We start from the raw sequence: 24,847 nt of genomic DNA on the forward strand, positions 1-24,847 counted from the left end.
AATGGAGTTCCGGCTTAACATGGCACGGGGTACATACGGCTGGTTCTGGTGGTGCCATTTTTTGTTTGGGATCCGACGTGCTTACTTGCAAAAATGAATCCTCTTCGGGGAATACTTGCGCGTTTTGCAAGCCTTCTTCCAATATGAAGTCTTCTTCTACACTCGGACCCGGAACAGGGTTCGGCATAATTTCTTCGAATTCCTCCGTCCCCTGGAGTTGGAAGAAGCGGACCTTCGACCGTAAATTCATATAAAAATTCAGCTATCGATTGCGCCGGTTTTCAGCTTCCTACGACCACCCGTTCGTCCGCAATCGACGTTTAAAGTATTTTGAGGGCATGCGCTGCTTGTCGCTGATAACCCTGAAGGCTTGCAACTCCTGTTACAAGCGTCCAATCTTCTCCGTTTAAAATCTTATATTGTAATAGGTACAGGCCTTCATGTACCTATACCCATGACGTCACGGTAGTTATGATAATTATCGAGATTTTAATATACAAAGTAGTATAAATTTATTTTTTTCAAAAATTTTTTTCTTTGTCTGGGTTCTTGTACCTATACTTGTATGGTACTCAACTTTAATTTAGAAAAAAGCTTAAAAATTCACACGAAATTTTTATTGTGCATTTTATTCTTAATTCTATTATTTCTGTTACGGTGAGTAACACAATTTATTTTTATACTTTCTTTATGGCTTAAAAGGGTCAGAGAGATCCTTTGGATAGTCTCATCGACATACTTTTGCTTAATGTCGGTATCTGACTCTAATAAATTACCAAAAGTATTTATTTTATTTATTCTTTCCTTTTCCAAGTATATCAAGAAAAGTATTCTATATATAGTTGCCTTTACGTATATATTCTTCTCCAAATTATATTTTTCAAAAGTATTCATCACTGGTTCCTCGTTAATGCGAGTTACACTTTATTTCATTGTACTCACATTTATAAAGTTGAGGTAGATCGCTCTTGTAGCTCCGGTATAAGGTTCTTAAAACCTCTCAGGTAACCACAATTCATTGATACACTTCACAATATATTGTTTTTAAAATCTTTTAGTAGATCTTAGTTGTAGGATCGTTCAGGTTTTCGCAACCTGAAGATGCCGCACGCATTTGGGCGCCATAATGACATGACCCGGCTCACGGCTAGCTCAGTAATGCTACCGGGCCGCCACTGAGGAGACTAGTGATGAATTAGGAGAGGTGGATCTCCTTTGTAGTATCACAACTTTTGAATCCCCGAATAAAACTCTCAGCTGGTGTGGTGCCGAATTTATTCAGGTACTAGAGTTCACGGTCACACAATAAGGTTAACTGTCATTGTTCCCGTAATTAAATCTCATTAAAGTATCAGTAAACTATTTATTTGTTCACTATAGGATCTCTGTGAAATCTTTCACAAATTCCCAAAAAAGTCACACCTAATTCAGAGAATGTATACGCAGATGTTCTTTGGATATTCATGAAATATTTTCCCATAAGAAAGAAAATATAAATTATTCTTTGGTCACACAGTATTAGGTTTATAAAAGAATAGAATTATTTTATTGTTGTTTATAAAGTTTATTTATGTTCACAGTGTATTTACAAATATTTATTTGTGTTTACAGACTTGTTTACAAAAGGTTTGCTTAATGTTTACAAATTTATTTACTAAAATTTGTTTTTATGTTTATGAATTTGTTTACTAAAATTTATTTTATAATTATGTTTACTTAATAAAGTTTCAAAAATTTATTTTATAATTATGTTTACTTAATAAAGTTTCAAAAATTTATTTTATAATCCCGAAAAGATTTGTAAAATTTATTATTACAGACTGAGTTTATTAATTTGTTTTTATAAAACAAATTCGATCGCGTAATTTATCTCGATTACGTCACCTCGTATGATGAGTAATGAAAAATAAAATTAATCCGCGGCGCGTCACTATCGACAGATACGTAGTATTCGTGCTACGTTTTGGCGGCCGACGTCACTACCGACAGATACGAGTTATTCGCGCTACGTTTTGCCCGTCGAAGGGGACTTACTGGTACGTATGAATCGCGAATGTACTGAGAACCGTGTCCCACAAGCTCGCAGAGAGGTCTGCTGCTTACTGAAGATCGCCGGTGAGAAGTGTAGAAACTAATGATTTTACGGAAAAAGGATGTCACCTTTTATACCCTCGGGATGGAGGTTTAACAGGAAACAGTCCGTAAGGGATAGCAGATGTATATCTTTCTCTCACGGGATAAATTTACGTATATCTCCCGTTCCTGGTAACTTTCTAATAGAGATATCTTCTAATTAAATCGGGTTAAATTTACTCTACTTTATTTCCGCAAAATTAAGACTTAATAGGGGTGTTTTAAGCACCCTCTAGAACATGTCCTTTAAATACGTAGTTACGGTGACGTCAGCAAAATAGTTGATTTTATATGATTTTTCGTGTTCAAACGAAGGGGAAAGTTTTTAGCTTTCCAACGAGGTATCAGAATAGGTACTCGTGTACTAAATAAGGGAATGGCAGTCTTTAAATTTAAAATGTCAAAATGAAAGGTTGACACCCACGTACTAGTCCTTTCCACCACTCTTGGCCTTTTTAGGCCAATAGAATTTTACTAAGTTTTAATAAAACTATTTGGAGCCGCAGAAAACGTTTCATTCGATATTTACCTTTCGGACGAACATTATTACGTGAAAATACTATAATATTACACTTAACATTTCAACTTAAATATATAAATGCTTAATCCTAACAAGATGTTATTTACAAGCGACTACAAATTTATTTCGTCCTTAATAGTGGCTTTTCCATAGTAATCTAAACGTAACCTTGAATCTATTTTTATCTGGCAACTCAACACAGCCGGGCCGTAAATTCTAGTCGAACAGAATTCAGTTAAGGTTCAAGGTCACGCGCCAATTTGTGTTTTTAGTCGCAGTATTTGATTCTTTTATTACTTAGGAGGCAATTAAGATTTATTATTGTTTATGGGTAGAAACCCATCTATACCAGAATCTCAAGTTTTTCCAATTGTTACTTTTACAATATTCATTATAGTCAGCAAGTTATAGCATTAACAAAATCTATAATTATAATTACGCGTCTATAGATATAGGTACGCGTTTACAATATTTTTATAACGGTAGTTAACTTCTATCTTGTATTGATAAAATTAGTATTAAAATTCCTTATTCATAATTATACAGTATATAAATTTATAAATATTCAATTTTCTTTTCCAATTTTCATACACTTCCATTATAGCTATAAAAGTTATTGAAGCATGTACTTGCTTAACTTTACGTAAACAATCTCTCCCATAACTTATTTTCTAAGTTTAATGGAGATTTCCCGGAAATTATTTCCGAAATAGATCGATTTGAAATTTCATGGCGTGTCATTTCGAGGTCTGTGGTCACAGCGTTCCAATTACACTTGAACAGTCTCGATTCTCCGAGGCGAAATTTTTTACGTAAAATTTTATTACATTTTACAAAGAAAAGGTTAACAACATACATTTTACTTCCTAATACTAAACGATTACGCTACTGGTTACCTGTTCATGGTCTTTTTCGACCATTTCTTCTCTGCTTCTTCCATAGTTTAGGACCATGGGACTTATATATTCTGTTTGTACCTCGTCGTGAGGTTGTCGCACGGCTATTTGAGAAGTAGAATTGACTACAAGGCTAGATTTGTATAGTTATGTCGTTAAACCATACTCTGCCATAAACACTAACTGAAGGTCGGCGTTTTTGTTTGTGTCAATAGGTTATATAGGTATATACCAGAAAGAATCTTTGAAAATAAAACACGACGCCCGACGACACTCGAACCCGTATCAACTGGATTAACGCCAATTGCTTTTGTAGTTTAATCCTGAAGAAAGATAAGCAATCAAGGTAAGTATATTGGTACCTTGATACAATCCAGAAAAGAAAAAAAAAATAACAAAATAAAAAATTGTAAAAATTAACATAATTTGTGAAGCGCGTCGGTTCTATGAAATACTATCTAATGTCGTCTAAATTATAAAGGACACACGTGGATCAATTGGTAAAGCACATTGGCGCGAATTCAGTAGATACGACTTCGAGTCCCGTCGGGCGTCGTATTTTTTTTCAAAGATTTTTCTACTATGTCTATATAAATCTAAGGTGTTTTAAAATTATGTACCTACATTCGATACGGAATATTAAATTCTCAAATCTTGTGAACTATTCGTCATGTCGTTTTGTAAATAGTTCGGTGGATGCATTTATAAACAATGTCTATTTGTATTCCTTGTATAACATGTATATTTATCATTTAAGTTGGATATAGTTATTTCAAGATGGCCGCTATAAAATACAATATGGTCTTCGTAGGAGGAGACCCCTCCCAAAATTTGAAAGCTAAGAGCGGAATGCAGAAATATTTGTCATAACTAAAATGTCCTTAGAAAACACTATGCAGAAACATGTCCTTAGTTAAGATCATGTTGTCTACGGTTCACCTCGTCTTAAAAGCTTCGTTCGTTTTTTCTATTGAAAATAATACCATATTTAAAAATTCTTTTTCCTATAGTTTAGGTAAATTATTTTATAATTGTAAAACTGACAACTGCACTTTATAAATGCAATAACTATAAATACATAATTATTATTCAATTATAATACTTTTATGTTTCCGTTATCAGTCATTTTACGTGATTTCACAGGCACCGCAAGATATTTTTATTAACATGGTAACACTAGCGTCAAGTGTCATTCTGTCTGGCATCTTGTATTTCTGCGGACTGGCGTATAAAAAGGAAAATAATATTCTGCATGTACATGTTAAACGAATTAACACTATGAATATCCATATTGAGATGAATTGTTAAATGAATTTTGGTGTATGGACTGTTTTATAGACACGCGGATTTATTTTGACAGCAGCTGTCAGTGGTAAATGGTAATACAGAACGGGGCTTGTTCATAACAAATGTAGTCTATGGTTAAGGATTCCTTAACTCTATGATCAGTATAGTCAATAGTTTTAGGCAACTTATTCTTAAGATCGAAATATTGGATTCTGCATTCCGCTCTAAGCCCCTAAGTTGAATGTGGAAAAAATAGTGCTTTTGTCCGATGTGTCCACATTTTCATGCCATGCCTGACTATACAGAAACGTATGAAGTGTTCTTATCTTGGGATGGTAATAAAGGATCACACCTATAAGAGCAAGACCTCATTTAGAGAATGACTACAGAAATAATTATAAACAGTTATATATAATACTTATACCAATATATTATTATTGAACTTGAAGTCGATTTACTCACCATCTCAAATATTTGAATCATTTAAGCTCCGAATTATATTATACGCCATGGTCTTAGAATTTCGTCTGATACTGACTATACAGATTTATAATTATTAATATATTAATAGTCCCTATCTTGATTTTTTCCAGTTATATCTATTCTATTCTCCATATTTTCTTCTCAATATATTATGTACCTATATGTGGGAGAAATAACCTTATCCGCCCATCCCCCAAGCCGGGGTAAAGGTCAGACGAAACCGATTAATTCTATATACATACGTACATAAATAGGTGAACATGTAGATTTTCTGAAAACTATTCTAGATCTATGTACATCGTACACCAGAGGTTCACAAACCCTTTCGTCAAAGGGACAATCAATTTTGAAATAAAAAATATTTGGCAGGCTACCCTTTCTTTTGTAAATATTTTCTGGCAAAAAAAAAATACTTCATTGTGTAAAGTTATATTTTTAACTAAATATACATTATTATTACGCTTATCACCATGTGATTGGTGTAATTGTTTGTTTGAAACTAAATCCTGCAATCTAGGCTCAAATTGTGTGGTGTGAATACGCAAAACAGATGCGATATGGTTGTCTGTTAATTTTGATATACTAATATGCTCATTATAGAAAATGCTTTTTCATAAATATAGGTAAGTACTTTCAAATAAAGAAGCCAGTTGATGAGCATGTTTAACTATATTTAGATATACCTCAAGTGAAAGTCCTTTGTAGAATTCAATTAAATTATCACGATAAGATAGGTACATCCGCATACACAAGTATCACAGTGTCTGACCATTCATTCTTGTCAGAGGATATTTAATTTCAAATGTAATTTTAATATTCGATATGAAGAATAAAAAATTATACAGATTTAACATAAATCTCGCGGGACACATCAAAAAGTCATGCGGGCATAATTGGCCCGCGGGACACAATTTGTGAACCCCTGTCGTACAACATACAAATTTAATGAGATCACTTGATATAATATAATAAATTTGGCCCGTTTATTGACTGTAATAAATAATAATATATTATATTATTATTTATTACAGTCAATAAACGGGCCAAATTTTTGGCTGCCAAGAATAAAAGTTAAAAGTAATTTCATCATATGTATCATAATTTCATAATATATTATTAAAATCCTCAGTTTAAGTTACATATGACGTCACAAATCATCATCATCAAATGCGTAGGAAGCCCTTCGACAGTACTTACGGTTGTTTAATATGTACACCAATGTATATAGTAAACATTTTGTGTACCTACGTCAAAATTATATTTGCGAATATTCAATATGCCGAAGATCATTTTATAATAATTATTTCGATGGGTTAGTCACTAGTTCATAGATATCATATCTCCAGTTTTAAATCGAAATTGTTTTATTATATTTTTTAAAAATCCTGTCTGCAACATTTATTTATTCAAAACGTAAAACATATGACATAATATAACATAATAATATGTACTAACCATGGCCCCCACATCCTGAAGCGGGCCCCCATGCTAGGATCTTTGGCAGCCCCCCTACCTATCGCTAAACATAAAGACAGTGTGACGCTCCACAGTAGCGTTTTCCAAATGGTATACGCGGTAAAATTAATGTGTATATTTTTAGTGTTTTTTTGATATTTTAATACTTACATCTATTTGAATTATGGAGTTGTCGATTATCGATATACAAATAAAAATTGTATCGTACAAACAGATAATTTTAAATAATAACATTATTGAAGGAAAATAGCGCCGCAGTCGACTTTTTACTATTAGAGAGAATTTGTGTCACTTATCTGGTCGACTCGCCACACCAGGCCCTTCCCGAGCCCGGGCCCCCAGGCTAGAGCCCTGTCATCCCCCCCTTTGTGGGGGCCATGGTACTAACACATCGTTACATTGTCGTGTACACATTCCAGCGGTCGCGGGTTCTCGCTTGGTGTCGTAATTGTTTTTCTAATTTTCTGAGGTGTTTTCAAATTAAGTAACTGTGTTTAAATATCGCTACTCTTTCATTAAGGCAATCATCAGATAATATATCGCTCGCTTGAATATGACCAGCAAACCACCAGGAGATTTCATTTGGTAAAATACGACTTTTCTTGTTGGAAAGCGGTTACCATCATATCAATCTTCTCGTTATAGTATACTACGTGGGCCAATTCAGTGGAATCATACCAATCGTGAATATTATTTAGCCACGAAGTGTGGTGTCGTCTGCTTTTTTTTTTGATAATCAGCCGGGGAATGCAGACCTTCCGTTTTCTCATAATGTGACCGAAGTACCTACTACACTATTTCTTCATTACCATGTCAGTTAAAAGGATTTCAATGATACATCTATGCACACACAGACACACATTGAAAGCCTAAGCTTTATTTTTTTCCAGTCTCAGGACAAGGTCTCGTTGCTAAAGAAGTGTCTCATACGATGGCTGCATCACATAAATGCAGTTGACTGCAGCAAGAAGCATCACTGGCATACCTGTTTGACAGCTCCATCCACGTAGTCCTCGCAGACGTTCTTGCTGAAAAGTGTGTCGACTGGAAAGGTGCGACCAGGAATCGTGAAGGTGGGCACGTTTCCGAAGAACGACGAAAACTTGGTGGAGTCCATCGTCGCCGATGTGACGATCAGACGCAGGTCATGCCGGCGCGTTACGACCTGTGAACGAAACGAAATATGGAAATTTAAACTATGTGAATTTTTGTCACATTTTATATAGAATATAAGATGAAAAAGGAGGTCTAGTATGCGATGCTCCGACCAAGTAAATGATGCTGCAGGTTTTTTAATACCTACATATAATGCAGATGGCGGAATGCTGGGATCGCTGGAGAGGCAATACTAAGACAAGAATAAATTATAAGTACAAAATAAATATAATGGGTTTATTCTGAACACGAACCGTTTTATAAATGAAAGAATCTGCATTTCCCTAAAATATTAGTAGTTTTGAAACATTGTTTATTGTTAATTCTATTGTTTGTTCTATAAAAATACCAACTATCTTTATTGCTCACAATAATTAATAGTGTTGTAGTCTTTATCTATGGTTTTTTATTTTACAGCATTAGCGCTGTTCTTACAATGTGTTTAGAAATCAGTGCCGTACAGTATATAAACAGCAAAAGCTCCATAATATCATCTCTCTGAGTAAGTATATTGATTTCGAAGCCTAAAAAAGTACGCCAGAGCAGTTATTTAACCGGTGGTACGCGAGAATTTTTGGGTGGGCCGCAAAAATTTTCTACAGTTCAAAAATAGTTAGTATCGATTTTTAAAAGCTTATATTCTGGAATATCTATAAATAATACTGAAAACTCATATAATACCTAATTGATTTTTATTATTTCGATAAACAATCGAATGTTATGTTGTATTTTATGAATTTTTTAAATTATATTTTTTTACTGTCTGTTTTAATCTTTTTTTCTTAATCTTTTTTTTTTTGACCATGTCCGATCCTAATAGGATCATATGGGCCTCCTAAGAGTGGAGGTTTGTATTAACTTTTATACTTGGATATAATTATATCGGTATACTGTTTTGCAAAATTAATTGTTTTGGACACAAAATCAATTATATAATTTTTTACTATTTTATTAAAATGTTGATGGTCCGAAAAACATTTTTTGATTTTTTTATGGTCCGAGGATGTAAAAAGTTTAAGAAATAGTACGCCAGAGGTAGTATAAGGTTTATCTGGTAGTTATATTAATCAATTCAGTGAAAAACTTCTCGCGAAAACATAAACAACATTCTTTTGCTGAGGGTCATATGCATAGTATGTACATCGTACTAATTGCAATAAATAAGTCAGTTGATGTTTTAGTCAGCCGACATTCGGATAAAAAATAAAAAACCTAATAACTAACGTATAAAGATAAACAGGTACATTACAAAAAACTGACTTGCTGTCAAATAATTATGTTTTGTAAACAAAAATAGTAATACCTAATATGGTTAAGAATACTGCAATATTGTATTGGATCATATACGGTTCTACGCCATACGACCTACGTAAGCACCAACAAAAAAAGTATAAGTAATCTGCAAGCATTTTTATTCGATCAATAACTCAATTTTGTGAAAAATATTTATACATAAAATTATTAATGTTGCCATGTTAACAATAAGTAAAACAAATAATGGTGGGAATACTGTATCTGCGGAGCGTGCCTGTACTATTAAAGCACTGATAAAGAAACCATTAAACTATCTAAAGTTTATATTAAATATTAATTTATGATAATTCGATTTACGAGTAGGTATATTGTGCAATTTTTATAATTTTATTTAAAAGTATAATATTTGTAATCGTCGAAGTTGAAGTTGCCATGTGAGTAACTGTTTTGTAATTAAACCTTCACCATACATAGCGTTCTTAACTAATTGGTTTTAGGTACATAACGTAGGCATACGATTTTCGTATCCGGAAATTTGTACGTAAACAGTTCAACGTAGAACACTTATTCGTGTGCCGCAGTACGTGAAACATGAGTTCGTGCAACATTTAATCAAATGACGAGTTCTTCGTTGAACATTATTCACCGTGGAATACATTTCACCGTGGAATACGTATTCTACAACATGTGGCGCTGGTTTGCTGTTCCAATTAGATTCAATACGAATTTTATGAGATGTCTTTATTGGTTTTAAATAATTTAATGTTGAAACTACATAAATATAATTACAATATGAAAGTATTTATAATTTAGTAACCTACTTATTTTCTTCCGTCTTTCCCATATACTCCGATGGTTTAAGTATTTTAATTTTACATGAATATTATATGTTACCGAAATAGCATTATTTACTTCAAAATTGTAAATAAAAAATATTATATTTCTTTACATTCGTAAAAGAAGTGGTTATGTCGGTATGTCATTTTTTCCAGTACAAACGATTCTTTAATGCCTTTCAAAGTCATTAATTGATAATTTAAATAATAATATACACTATAGTTTTTTTATGTTGTTTTTAATACAAGTAAAGTGGTAGTAGTATAGTCAATAACCACGTGATAAAGAATATGTTATTTACATTATGTAAGTATCATGATAGGTTTGATTTTGTTAACTTTACTGTCAATTCATGGTGGAACTGCATTGTTGTTGTTATATTATTTCTGTCGCTTTGGAATTTGCTTGATAAATATTGTTTTTAAAAAATGTATTCAGTTGAAAATGTCCCTGTGAGGCGGACGAAACCGGTCCTAATTAAAAGTGGAATAAGTACTACAAAAATGCGTTTTATTAAATTAAAACAACACTATCATAATATGCATTAAAGTTTCTAACATAAACGAAACGCGCATTCAATATTGGCAATATTTGAAGACACTAAACGGATTTAGTATTTCTTGCGATGCTAGTTTCAAATTCTTGATCGATGGTGACTGGCTTTCGCATTTCTATCTTATTAATCAGTTCTATGGTATGACAAGGGTATGACCTATAGATATTTAAAATGGGTACTGTTCGGTTATACGGAATACAGAGGAAAACACATTTTTAAAATAGCCGATAAACTGGATTATTTGTAAGGTTAACCTAATGACGCACACTTAATTTTGCGCCCTTGTGGGGGGCGCTCCCATAAGTAGTAGTGCCTCCCAGCCGCTCGGTCTGATCCTGGTAGTCAATGTACCACCGGTTAGATGATTACGACCCTCGACAAAGCAGAACAATATTTAATATATGTAGAAGTCCCGCAGTTTGCTCTGACAAGTCCCACCACTTCTCAGGGTGAACTGTGGAAGAGATAAGTTGGTCACAGACCATGTACATATAGGTAATAAGATAATAGGATTAAATTTTGACTAAATATAATATGCTTAGGTAAAGGGTTAATTAAGATAGATTAAATATAAAATATGATTTGGTTGTAAGATAATTGGTAATGTATAATTGTAATATAATGGTTAATGAAATGTAATATGCAATGCGTTAGCGAAATAATAAAGTGGGACATATGGACGGGCGTTAATAGTACATGATAATTAAGTAATTAAAGTAATATTAATATTAATCATATTATGTACATCGATATCACTATATGTTTGGTTGATAGACTGATATCCGTCAACCTTATATAAATGTGTAGCATATGCGGTATCGGTGTGAATTGGTAAGAAATACGACCACCCCTAACGGATAAAAAGGCAAGATTCTAAAATCCGATATCAGTCTGCTTGTGGATTTCCGGGGGGCGTCTCTGTGACGCTTTGTTGCCCCGGGACCCACGCGATCTCGTCTGCATAACTAATTAGAAATAATTAAGTTAATAATAATCAAGTTAATTTTAAAATAATTAATTGATAATATTCGAATTCATTTTTAATTAATCAGTAATAAATGTAGTTATTTTTGTGGACTTCGAGATATAAATAAATCGGACGTTTTCAAAAGTTTTTTTTAATTTCGAGATTTAAATAAATGACTTTTCATAATTTACTTGAGAATTTCGGATGCGAACAATTCAGACCTTTTCTTTTTAGATAATTGTGGCTTGTAGACGTTAAATAATTTCGACATTCGACTTATTGTGATTGTTTAACGAGAATCTAGTTACATATAAACATTATTTCATTGACATTTGATTATAAACTTTTGAATAAAGGGTGACCATTGTCATGTTACATTTCACGTGACATGTCTACTTTTCAAACGCAGATATTAAATAAATAATGTTAATTTAATTAACAATAAATTTGGCACAACCTTGTTAAAAGTATGTGTCAACCTTGTTTCTAAAACAATGACGGTTAAAAAATGAGCCAATGGGGTTTCTTCCCGCCTTTTTGAAAGCGTCTTGTCAACAAATAACTTATTTCCGCCCAGAAGATTTCACTCCAAGATTAGATTCAGTTCAGATCAGACGTACTCGGTTAACATAATAGAGACAGTTTCAACGCAAGATGACGCTTCTTCTTTCGGACGGAAAGATAGAAGACAAGATGAGATTTCAGCCATCACACTAAAAGCTAAGTAATAATTACCATCTTACAACAAAAACTCTAATGTACTGTACCAAGTGAACGCTTCTCAAATTTGTATTAGAATTTTAACATGTTTCCGTATCATTTTTAAATTTCAATGTAAATTGTTTTTGTGTAATTAAATGACACTTTTAACGATTAGCTGTGTTCTTATTTTTATACTGTTATATTTAATTTGTAAATACACACATTTTAAGGCGCCCAAAAATTATAATTTAATATTTCAACGAGTTTACAAATGACATTTTATTTGAGGTAGATAAATGAATTATAAAGCATTCTTTACACAGGGTTAAGGCCATTGGACCCGTTTTTTCCTGTCTTCTCAGAATCGTGGAAATGGCAAGGACGTTTAACACGAATTGACACATAATAAACACTTTATTTATTTAAAATCTAATAAATAATATTCAAATAACACTTTTTGTCATTAAAATTTTCTGATTCGCTTTACTTTTTAAAATAAATGACAAATAGTCGGTCCTGTTTTCGAAATTGGCCAAAACGACTGTCACGCCACAGTGAATTTTTGAACTTAATAATAGTTTTGCAGGTATATATTGTATGAAAGAAATGGGTAAAACAATACATTTCATTGATTAACTCACGTACTTTTTTTAATTTCAGAAAAATAATGATTTTAAAGCCATTTTAGTTTGAGTATACATCAGCCAATTTTGAATGATTTTTTCTCACAAAATAATATATACTGCACAATAAAAATATTTTTTTATTATAATATAACATTTCCGTAATACTATAAATAATAATTAACAATGAAAAAATAAGTAAAACCCTATAAATTCGGTACAATTAGTGACGCTATATTACCAAAACACGTCGTACGTTTTCATGTATTTATCCTATTTTCAGACAATTTAGATATATAATTATTTTGCAAAATTAACAAAAAGAGACCATTTGATCGATTAATTCATATAGTTTTTCTAATTTCTCATTTCTAACCTTAGTAGGCTTCTAAATTTCAACGGGTGAGGACGTCTTTTTTTTCCAAAATTTTATCCGTCGCGAACAGTATTTTAACTCATAGAAAAATGACCTTTACTCGCATTGCAGTAACAATCAAATTGGCAAGACCACATGACGTAGACCAGGTGTTATAATTTGTGTTGACAAATCAAACATCATAAAATACCAGTGAATGTCAAACTGAGAAAAATGTAGTTATATTATATTATTTATTATCTTGTAATACAAATGGTTGCAGCATGTGAGATATTGTAAGATAATTGAATCTTATAACCACGATGGCTACAAAGAAGTCCTAAAGGTATTCGTTCGGTGCAACATTTATAAAAAAAAATATTTTGGACTTGAGCAGTTTAGATAAAATATAGGTGGACTTTAATTATTTTGATAAATACCTACTTGGTTGGGCTTTAAACGATTTGAAAAACTTTGCATGTACTTAATACTGTTTTTATGTACCTGGGTCGCCATGTTTTGTTATTTTCAAAGGGACGTATCCAGGAGTATGTTTATTGGCATTATCAATAGAAACAAAATAATATTATTTTTCAAGGTCTATTTATTATCGATCTTAAGTGGTTTATGTCACAAATAGTAAATTTGTAGAAAATTTAAAGTAAAATACGTTTTCGAATGCTGTCATAGTAATGGCCACTGAAACATGTGTCATAATTTTCCTAATCGTCAAAATAATAATAAAATAAGTGTTTTGGGGCACAAAATCACGTATATGTTTTATGATGTATGTATTTTTCAGATGGTTTGTGGTAAAATCTCTTTTTTTCATACTGCCACAATTCAACTATTCATAATTAATTGTTTGTTAAATTTTTCATTGTGCACTTTGACTTAATAGGTAGGTGATAAAGTTTTTACCTTACTTTATTGTATTAATTTATTGTTAAGTGAGAATTAGCTGCTTTCGTTGTCAGTGTATATTTGAGGAGTGCGCATCCTGACGATGTCGAAAGGCGAAACCAGGATCGCATAAAACGACTCAAATGAAATAGTACAAAACTTTTAGAATTTAATATATTTAATGCCGAGTTGAATTGAATGGAATCACCTTAGGCATTTATTAGTAATTATTTAACTCAAGTAAAACATATATTGAGGTAAGAACCTATTTCATTGAATAATAAAAACAATATTACTCTTCACATCACAAGTGACAAGATTTATATGAATTGTGTATTGCCTGAACTCGTTGATCCTAGACTAACACGGTCGATGGATATAAGAAACCCTCAATATAATAATTATCAAGTTAACAATTAATATCTATCAATATAATAATATCAATTAACAATTAATAGCTATCAATAGAAAAGAAAATAAAATTATAAAAAAAACAATGTATAATAGTTATTCTAATACATTGCATACCGTTAAACCAATACACTAATTAAGGAACCAATTATTAATTTTCTATACACTAATGTTCCGAAATCCTCCGCGGCGACCAAAACGTACTGCCGTCAAATACATGCTATTATAATAATTGTTTCTTAAATCATAATTGTTGTGTACTAAATTTAAAAAAAAAACGTTCCTCGACAAATATTCATTGAATTGCTTTCTTTTATGAGTCATTTTTTTATAATTTAATAAATAACAGAAATCTTTCATGCCATCTTGTGAATGTTTTAAACTTATAATTTGTAATGTTAGCTTATGAAAATGAATAAAATTATATTTGTTTACACTTTCGTGTTTTTTAGTATTAGATTTTTTTTTTGAAAAATATTTGCACTGAATTTGAACCTAAATATGATAGGTTCAAGAAAAGGTGTCACTTCACAAATTCAGCATATCAATAATATGAGGGTCTTATTTAGAGGTCTACTATTTTTATTCTTATAATTTATTCTACCGACTACAAAAATGTTTATAAAATTTGTTAGGAAAAAAATATTATTAATTCAACACTTTTAAAACCTCTGATTTCGTATCTACTACGCGAGAAGCCGAGCGAAGCGATTTTTGTTTTTTTACGCTTCGAGCATTGTTATTTTTCATGGCGCTTACGTCAAATTTGATTCTTGCGAATAAACCCATACGCCTTAAGTTGGCAGAAAGCCGAATCTTATAAGCTGTGAGATTAATAGTATTAAATATTTCATGTTTTATTGATTGAATTAGTTGGCACTTCATGTTAAATAATTGTGCATTACAATTATTAAACTTCTTTTACTATTATCATTCATACTAGGTATATACATTTTACACTTTCCAATTTTTCTAATATGACACCATACGTTAAATTGTGTAACAACATTGATAATATACCAGTTATGAAGTTTAACCAGTGTTTTCTTGAGTTATCGACTTTCTTTCTCTACCGTAACTTCTTGGTTACTCCACGCAGTGGCGCACCCAGGGGGGGAGCCAAGGGGCCCTGGCACCCCCCAAAAATGAAAATTATCAGAATGATTTTAAACATTGAAATTGAAAGCCAATAAACTATACCTTTGGGCTTAGACAAATAAAAACACGGCAAAAAAATGATTTGTAATAATTCTCCAGCACCCTTTTTAGAAAAATTTCTTAGATTTTAATTTCTAACACAAAAATTGCGAAACACTAATGTCAAGTTTTTTTAGAAACCCAATCCCTTATGGAACTGTCAAAATATTCTCGGTGTCCACCCGAATACCGGAGTGGTGTAGGTCATGGCTGGGGAGGGCTGACAGGGCTCTAGCCTAAGGGCCCGGGCTGTGGGGGGCCTACCTACCCTTAATTTGAACTAAAACACAATATGAAAAACGTTAATGTAGTGTTTTACACTGCCTTTAATCTTAGCGGTAGGTAGGGGGCCCCAAATATCCTAGCCTGAGGGCCCGTTTCAGGATGTGGGGACCATGGTGTAGGTACACCGAGTGCAATAGACATAATACCGATAAACAAGAAATTAGGCCGTGAAGAAGAAAAAGAGCCTATAGGACTAATTTACATTCTCTTCCTTGGGCCCCCCCCCAATATTAAATCCTGGGTGCGCCACTGACTCCACGTCTATGAGATTCCTGCCTGTTCCTCCACATTAATGAACCTCCACTTCCAAGTGCCTGAGCTAGTCAGGAAGTCGGAGGCCTTCACTAACCTAACCTAACCTAAACTAAACTAACCCAAATTAACAAATAATTCAGTATATCGGGTCAAAATCTGTTTTCCGCTGTATTTCGTATAACCGAACAGTACCAAAATATATATATAAAGTAAGTATATGAAAAATATTCTCTTAGGTATAAGTATAAATAAAACAAATCAAATGTTTCTCCTACACATAATTTTGCGTGCGGACAGTGGACTAATTGAATTAAAACTTATTGTAAGTACGTATTATTGAAAATACAATACCTACTTTAATTTAAAAAAGTAAATGTTTTTACGTAGGTATATAGATAAAGGCTGTTATTTAATTCATTTAGGATAATATCGGTCTTTATATAAGTATGTAAAGTATGCAGTACCTACCAACATGTCCTAAATATAATTAAAAAATCAATAACTCATGTAGTGTTTTGAAATTAATCAATTACAAATCCGTTTTATTTTGGTGGAATATTCTGAGACTGCATTTAATAAAAATGACAAAAGACGTATCCAGATGGTAATGATTTTGTATAGAAATTAGGGTCAGTTTATTGTGTAGGTATGTCCTTTAACTTTCACGTGCTTCTATTATTGTGTGCACAAAAAATATTTGGCCACTGTAACATACCTAATATCCGGAGTTAGGGTTTATAAATAAATGTACCTACAGATATTTCACGGGCCCCCTACCTATCGCTAAAGATAAAGACAGTGTGATGCTCTTTTCCAAATGGTGTACGCGGTAAAATAAATGTGTATATTTAGTGTTTTTGTATATTTGAATTCATCTATTTGTCTTTTTCTACTATTCGAAAGAATTTGTGATGTGTTTAAATCACTTATCTGGTCGATTTGCCACGCCGGGCCCTTCCTGAGCCCGGGCCCCCAGGCTAGAGCCCTATCAGCCCTTCTTTTGTGGGAGCCATGTCCAGTGGTATCCAAGAAGTACAAAATGTCCGCAAGGTAGACCTAGAGGCCGCTGGATCGATGGAATGATCAAGTTCTGCGGAAATACGTGGCAAAGCAACTCACAGGATCGAGAGAAGTGGAGCAGCTTGAAGAGGCTTTCATCCAGCATTGGATAGATTTAGGCTGATGATTACCAATCTTAGGGTAGGTTTGTATGCTATATTTTAACAGCACCTATCTTGCTGCTGTTAAAATATAGCATTTATTGCAACAATTACAAACATCTTATTGTAATAATTGTTACAATAAGTGTTGGTTTCACGTTGGATTAACACACATTAAAAAAACAACATGTATTTTTTACCCAGTCACGGGATTGAACCCACTTTTTATATGGAACCGCTCTGCCGAGTCGGATCTTCTTCTTCTTTCACCCTGTCACGTCCCAACATTGGGGCATAGGGCAAGCACAAGTTGGCGCCACTTCCCTCGGTCCATCGCCAACTCCTGTGCCTCCCGCCATGTCAGACCTGCAGCACGTAGGTCGCTTTTGTAGCATCGCTGCAGGGTGAGGGAGGGCCGGCCACGGCGACGGAACCCTTGAGGCTGTGTCACAAGGGTACGAAGTGCCGCACTCTTTGGCGGCATCCGAAATACATGTCCCAGCCACGGAATTCGTCTCTTCGTGATAACTTCAATCACCGAAGGCTGTCGTGTCTGCTCACGAACTCGGATGTTTGTAACTCGGTCGTACCAATGTACCCTTAAGATTCTGCGGAGACATCGATTCTCAAAGCTCAAAAGCCGAGGCTCTTGAAGCTTAGTAAGATGCCATGTCTCACAGCCATACAGGAGCACAGGTAGCACGCACGCGTTAAACAAACGACATTTGGTCCTCACAGAATACAGCCTTGACCTCCATGCGACTCCAAGTTGGTTGAACGTAGAGCCCGCCACACCCATGCGGATTCCAAGCTCACTAGAAATACCACCATCATCGGCAACCGTGGCACCCAAGTATTTGAATCTGGACACCAGCTCGACGGGCAGACCAGAAACCCGCAGAGGAGTGTCAGCGTCGATGCAAGCAGCACTGCACATGGATTTGGTCTTAGCGGCATTCAGATGAAGACCCACACGCATCGAGTTCGCGGCTAGCCTGTTCACGGTCACCTCCAACCTTTCGATCGTCGAAATAGTCGACATAGTCGAAATAGTAATAAATAGTCGGATACCATACCTGTATTATCAGGATATGCTAAAGTTAAAGTACCTATGTAGTAGTAGGTACCTATCTATAAAGTTGCAAAGATCAATCATATCCAAAATGAATTCAATAAATGCAGTCATATATATATAAGAAGGTATATTTATTTTTAAGTTCGTATTTTCAATAATATCCATTTACAAAAAGTTTCAAACCAACATTGTCCATAATATTATTTTAAATAATAATCAAGAAAAATAATAAGAACACACATTTTTTATAATACTATAATAAAATTTCAACATATTAGCTAGTTAATTAAAATAAAACGCAATAAGCCACATTAGACACATTTTAAAAAAACAACGTGTATTTTGGTACATCCGAGGGATCGAACCCACTCTTCATAAACGACCGCTCCCCCAACTCGGGCACAAATATTTAAAATTAAAGTAGGTACTAGGTACGTACTTATCTATAAAAATCAATAATATCCTAAATGAATCAAATAACAGCATTTATCTACATACCTATGTACCTATATACATTTATTTTTTTAAATTAAAGTAGGTAGGTATTGCCATCTTTGTATTTTCAATAATGCCTACTTAAAAAAGGTTCCAAATCGACATGTCCATTGTGCACACGCAAAATTTATATGTATAAGAAACATTTGATCTGTTTTTATATACACATATAAATAAAAATATTAATAACGGGTGTTTTTTTTAGAGGTATAGAACTTTAAGCTGGCAGCACTTTTTTAATTGGCGGCCATTTTGTCAGCTGTTAAGTGATTTATGTTTAGTTTGGTTTGGCATTTCAACATGAATAGACTGACGCCTGAACAATGCTTCCAAATTGTGAAAATTTATTTTAAAACAAGATTGCCGTTGATCCCGATTTTCATAAGCAAATTTTATTTAGCGATGAAGCTCACTTTTTGTTGAATGGATACGTCAATAAACAAAACTGCCGTATTTGGAGTGATGATAATCCTCAGGTGTATGTTGAGACACCGTTACATCCAGAAAATTGACTGTTTGGTGTGCTTTATGGGCTGGTGGAATAATTGGTCCGTACTTCTTTAAAAACGATGCTGGCCAGAACGTTACAGTCAATGGTGACCGCTATAGAGCCATGATTACTGACTTTTTCGTTCATCAATTGAACAACCATGATGTGCAGGAGCTGTGGTTTCAACAAGACGGCGCAACATGTCACACAGCTCGTGCCACAATTGATTTATTGAAGGAAACGTTTGGTAACCGCATAGTTTCACGTTTCGGACCCGTGAATTGGCCTCCAAGATCGTGCGATTTAACGCCGCTTGACTATTTTCTGTGGGGATATTTGTGAAGTCGCTAGTCTACGCCGATAAGTCCGAAACGATTGACCACTTGGAGGACAACATTCGCCGCGTTATTGCCAATATACGGCCACAAATGTTGGAAAAAGTCATCGAAAATTGGACCTCCAGATTAGACTACGTCCGAGCCAGCCGTGGCGGTCATATGCCAGAAGTCATATTTAAATTATAATGCCAGAAGAGCATCTTTCGAATAAAGTAAATTTCATGTCAATATAAAAAGTCATCTTTGTTTTATTCTATTTCAAAGTTCTATACCTCTAAAAAAACACCTTTACAATAAGAGAACATTTTTCACGTAATTTTTTTATTCAAATGTTTTGGTAAGATTATAGGATTCTGAATAAAACATTTGAAACCATAATATTCTAATAATAAAGATAATCTCCTAATACCTATAATATTTTACCAATAATAGCTGTTGATAATTTATACCATTAAAGTGCAATATTACTTACTAATATACTAATACTAGCTAATACTAATATATTACACAGGGAATTATAAATATAATATTATTTATTAATCATATTTAAAAAATATATATATTTCGGTAACTGACAATACTAATGTCTAAATAAAACACTTAAAACAAAACCATCATAATACAAGGAACACACATTAGAAAATAGGTAGGTAAGTAGATTATGAATACAATCACATCGTATAGGTATATTATTTATGTAGTTTCAACATTAAATTATTTAAAACCAATAAAGACATCTCATAAAATTCGTATTGAATCTACATGTTGTAGAATACGTATTCCACGGTGAAATGTATTCCACCAAGGCCTGAACAAAAACGATGCATGAGTGCGAGTGAGAAAGTATTCGGCACCCTTATAATCTCTGCGACACGCGCTAGAGTAAGATAAAAGGTCTACATACTTTTAAGTTGGTTTCCAAAAATATCGCCGGCAAATTGTGCTGAATCGCTTCACGTAGCGTGTTGTTCGTGTTGCTAAATTTGCTATTTTTTGTGTTAAACATAAAGTCAGTGGTAAATATTTTTAGTTAATTAAGTAGGAAAGGTGGTTCTGCATGTTGTATTAAAATATGGTAGCCGTACTGATAAGCAAGAAGATGGTATTACGTTTCATAGGTAAGTTGATACATGTTCGTGACAATTTATTTGTATATTATTATTTATTTTAAAATCAGTGACTTAGTGTTTCTTTAAAATAACTTAAATTATGGATATATTTACCTAATTGGTTGCATTTTGACCGCTTAAAAATACTATATAACGTAAAAAAACAGAAAATTATATTTTAATTCTGAGCGTCTAGTGCGAGCACTTTGGGCGAGCACTAGCGAAATGGTCTATGGTCTCGAACATTTATAGGCGAATGCGTTCGCTCGCCCACAAACCAAACGCACGGAACGTAGCTTCATTTAGCAATGCAACGGGTGGCGTCTATATGTATCTATAGTCTATGTATTCCACGGTGAAATGTTCAATGAAGAACTCGTCATTTGATAAAATGTTATACGAATTCATGTTTCACGTACTGCGGCGCACGAATAAGTGTCCCACGAAGAACTGCATACGTACAACTTACATGTAACCTACGATTTTATGCATCTCAAACAAATTCAAAAAATATTTGGCCACGTATAATTTTCGGCGTATACGTGGTGTAAATGAAAACTGCCATTCTTTTTTTTTGTGTGTCCCTGATAACTATCTTAGAAATCGGGAGCATCAGTTGTATGTTCTCCCAAGGAGCAGAATTAAAATATCATTGGTGATACCAATTGGGAGGGCAATAACTCTGTTCAACCAAATCGCTTCGGATGCTGATATATTCCACCTACGTGAGATGAGATAGGTGGACGTTGTTTTATAAATTCTTAAAATAGGGTCTGCTTAGCTCAATCGGTGTAGGTACTTCCTTGTATCTAATTTATATTTTTTTGTATTTACACTTTTCTACTGTTTAATAACTTAAGGCTATACCTCAGTTGAGGCATGGTCAAGATCGTGGCTAGGCGATGCGCGGATTACGGGTCGCGGGTGCAAATGACGCATGCCGAACGAAATATAATTTGTCATATAAATCCAACATGCGTCCATTTAATGGTCTGTTTATTGTTATATTAGTAACAATATTAATATATTCATTGACATGTTTCCTTTTTCAAGTAAATGAGTAACGTTTTTAGTCATCTTTACACGATTTAAGAATTAATACCCCCGTCGCCATCACGAAACAAATTGACGTATTCACACCTCGACGTTCGCTTTTCGAATGCCAGCGAGTCGCTTTTCGCGAAAATTTCGTCGCGCCTATAGTTGAAAATTATTTGCCGTTTCACTGATGATCTATTTTTTACTGTTACTGTTTTAATAATATTTCTTTGTTTCTAAATGTCATGTTGTGAACGTCTTAAATTAATGATTTGTAATTTTCACTATATGCAATAATAAATAAAATTTGAATTTTAAATTTGAAGTTCGACGAATATTATTTTATACAGAGACAATTTGGTAAAACGGGAAGAGATGCAGGAAAAAAAGTAAAAGTGCACGTCAGAGTCTGACGAAAGTGCATGACATTATGATTAGTTTGTTGTTGAACGTAAAGTGAGTGAATGAGTAAACACTAAACAAGTATTTATTATTTCCGACTGACTACTCACTACACTATGACAAAACGACAAAAACTTCAGAACGTAAACAATAAGATTTCATAGACCTTTACTTGCTTCCAGATTCATGTTAGGTATATCTAATGCGAAATTTAAATGAGGGGTTATAAAAATGTAACAGGTTTTCGACTTCAGTAGGAAAAAATCACGCGTGATAAAAATGCTGAATGGAAAAAAATTAAGGAAATTTTACACGATCATAAAAATGTGAGATTGCGAATGATTATTCTAATTAAACAATGTGTGTCATTGTCACATGTCGTAGTATCTTAGTATAAAATTTATAGAATTGCATCAATAATAATAAAATTATAATATTATACGACATTAAAACCTCATGGCGAGGATAGTCACCTGGATGATTTGACCAGACTTCACCAAGAATTCTCCACGGCTTGGAATTTAAACAACACATGACCTATAGTCATGGCCCCCACGTCCTGAAACGGGCCCCCATGCCAGGATGTATGGCGGGGCCCTGATTTTCGACAGTAGTGTTCTTCAAATGGTTTCCGCGGGGCCCCAGGGTTAATGTGATTCTGTCAGCGATTTATAAATAAATCCAGCACTCATCATCATGTTATAAAGCACTGATCGTGACCTCCTTATGTAGTAGCCAAGTAACAAGCAACCCTTCGCCATATTGGGTAAATACTCGGGAAACGCACTTAAAATAATTATAAAATAAAATTCTACGCATTCTTGCATCGCAAAGCCATGTATTTTAAATTGTAAATATCCCTTGAGGAAAATAGCGCCTTTTTACTGACTTTTTTTACTATTCGAGCAAAAATTTGTGGTGGGTTTTTCTGACTTAACTGGCCACGCCAGGCCACCCTTAAGCCCGGGTCCCCAGGCTAGAGCCCTGTCAGCCCCCCCCCTTGTGGAGGCCATGCCTATAATGCTGAAGAAGTCATAATTTCGTCTATTCACATAGAAAAGATTACTTCGTCTTCTCCATTGATCTGGCAGAGTTACAGACTACGAGCTTTATCTCCGTTCTATGTTACATAGCTACACGATCAGAGAGGGTGCAGGCAAACCGCAGTCACGGAGGAGAGTCACGCATATTCAGGTCGTTGACAGGCGACTAGTTCTTCTTCTTCATCTATGTACCATGAGATTCTCATAAATTGGTATATTTCTTGCCTTTTCCGTCCATGTACTTATATGAAGTGCAAGTATATGGTATATCGACTGTCGAAAGGAAAATGGACGTAACCCTCAGTTAAAAATAGGTTTTATTGCATAATAACGTTTTACATGACTAAATATTGTTGTCTCCAAAGGATGTAAGTTGCAAATGCCGATTTATTATCTAAATTTAGCTAACAATAATAATAAAAAAGAAGTGATGTGGGAAAAACGACTTAACCATAGTTTTCGTTGTGTTTTATTTGAATTAACTCAATAATTAATATCAGATTAGGGATATAAAAACTAAATTATTAATTATCATGCACTTCAAGGTCTATTTTGTACCTATTTTAACTTTGACCGAAAACCATTACAAGCGTTTTTGTGCTTCCTGTAAAATTTGATTTGTGTGGGTTACGCCCTTTTTCCTTTCCAAGGTCGATATACAATATAGGTACATATAGAGAATATCAGATATCTGGCTCGCGGAAAATTTAGCATATCACACATTTAATGGACGGGGGAGACGATATATGTAATTCCATGATTTTTAACGGTTTATATCTTGTTACCTTATGGTTGCTGCATTATTAAAGTATTGAGGTGACACGGAGCTGCCAAAACACTATAATTATAGTTATTATTTTACTTTCGAGATGATGGTTTGGAGGTAACATATTTAGAAAAAACTTGTGAATTATCAGTGTCTGCTTTGTAAACTGTCGTAATACGCAGAGATCAGACACGGATTAATACTTTAATAAACTTAAATACTACAAAAATACTTTTCCCTTACAAATAGATAGCAGTGTCAACACAGTTTTGAAAATGAAGTAAGCTATGATAACAAAAATGTTCGTGGCCACTACGTGCTGTAGAAGTAAAACTTAATTTCAATTATTTTATTTTTTAACGTATTCAATTATTACGCTCAATATGCTCATCAAACTTGTACTTGATATGAAGTAAATGGGCATTTTCGCCAAAGTTTGTACATGTTTGAAATTTGGGTAATATTATTTTTTCACTCAAATTAACCATTTTTATATAGCTAGCAGATTCCTTGTTCTATTGCTGAATTGGTGATAGCAATTTTTCAGCAAAATATTGATTAATACAATATTTATATCATTTTTATTATGAAATTGGGCATAATAAGTTTCCGTTCCGTGACTACGAAACTTAGCTT

General features: G+C 33.6%; 1 protein-coding gene across 1 annotated transcript in view; it reads right to left on the reverse strand.

Moving 5' to 3' along the window:
* Positions 1–24,847, reverse strand: part of Prp16 (ATP-dependent RNA helicase l(1)G0007) — a 227,513-nt gene that overhangs the window by 57,144 nt on the left and 145,522 nt on the right. The window contains exon 12 of the mRNA XM_085959963.1: positions 7,781–7,960. Within this exon, the coding sequence (XP_085816089.1) occupies positions 7,781–7,960 (180 nt within the window). The remainder of the gene's footprint in view (positions 1–7,780; positions 7,961–24,847) is intronic.

The sequence above is a fragment of the Rhyacophila brunnea genome, unplaced genomic scaffold, assembly GCF_057557595.1.
Source record: "Rhyacophila brunnea isolate RB1 unplaced genomic scaffold, BYU_Rbru_1.0 scaffold_9, whole genome shotgun sequence".
NCBI classification, from domain to species: domain Eukaryota; kingdom Metazoa; phylum Arthropoda; class Insecta; order Trichoptera; family Rhyacophilidae; genus Rhyacophila; species Rhyacophila brunnea.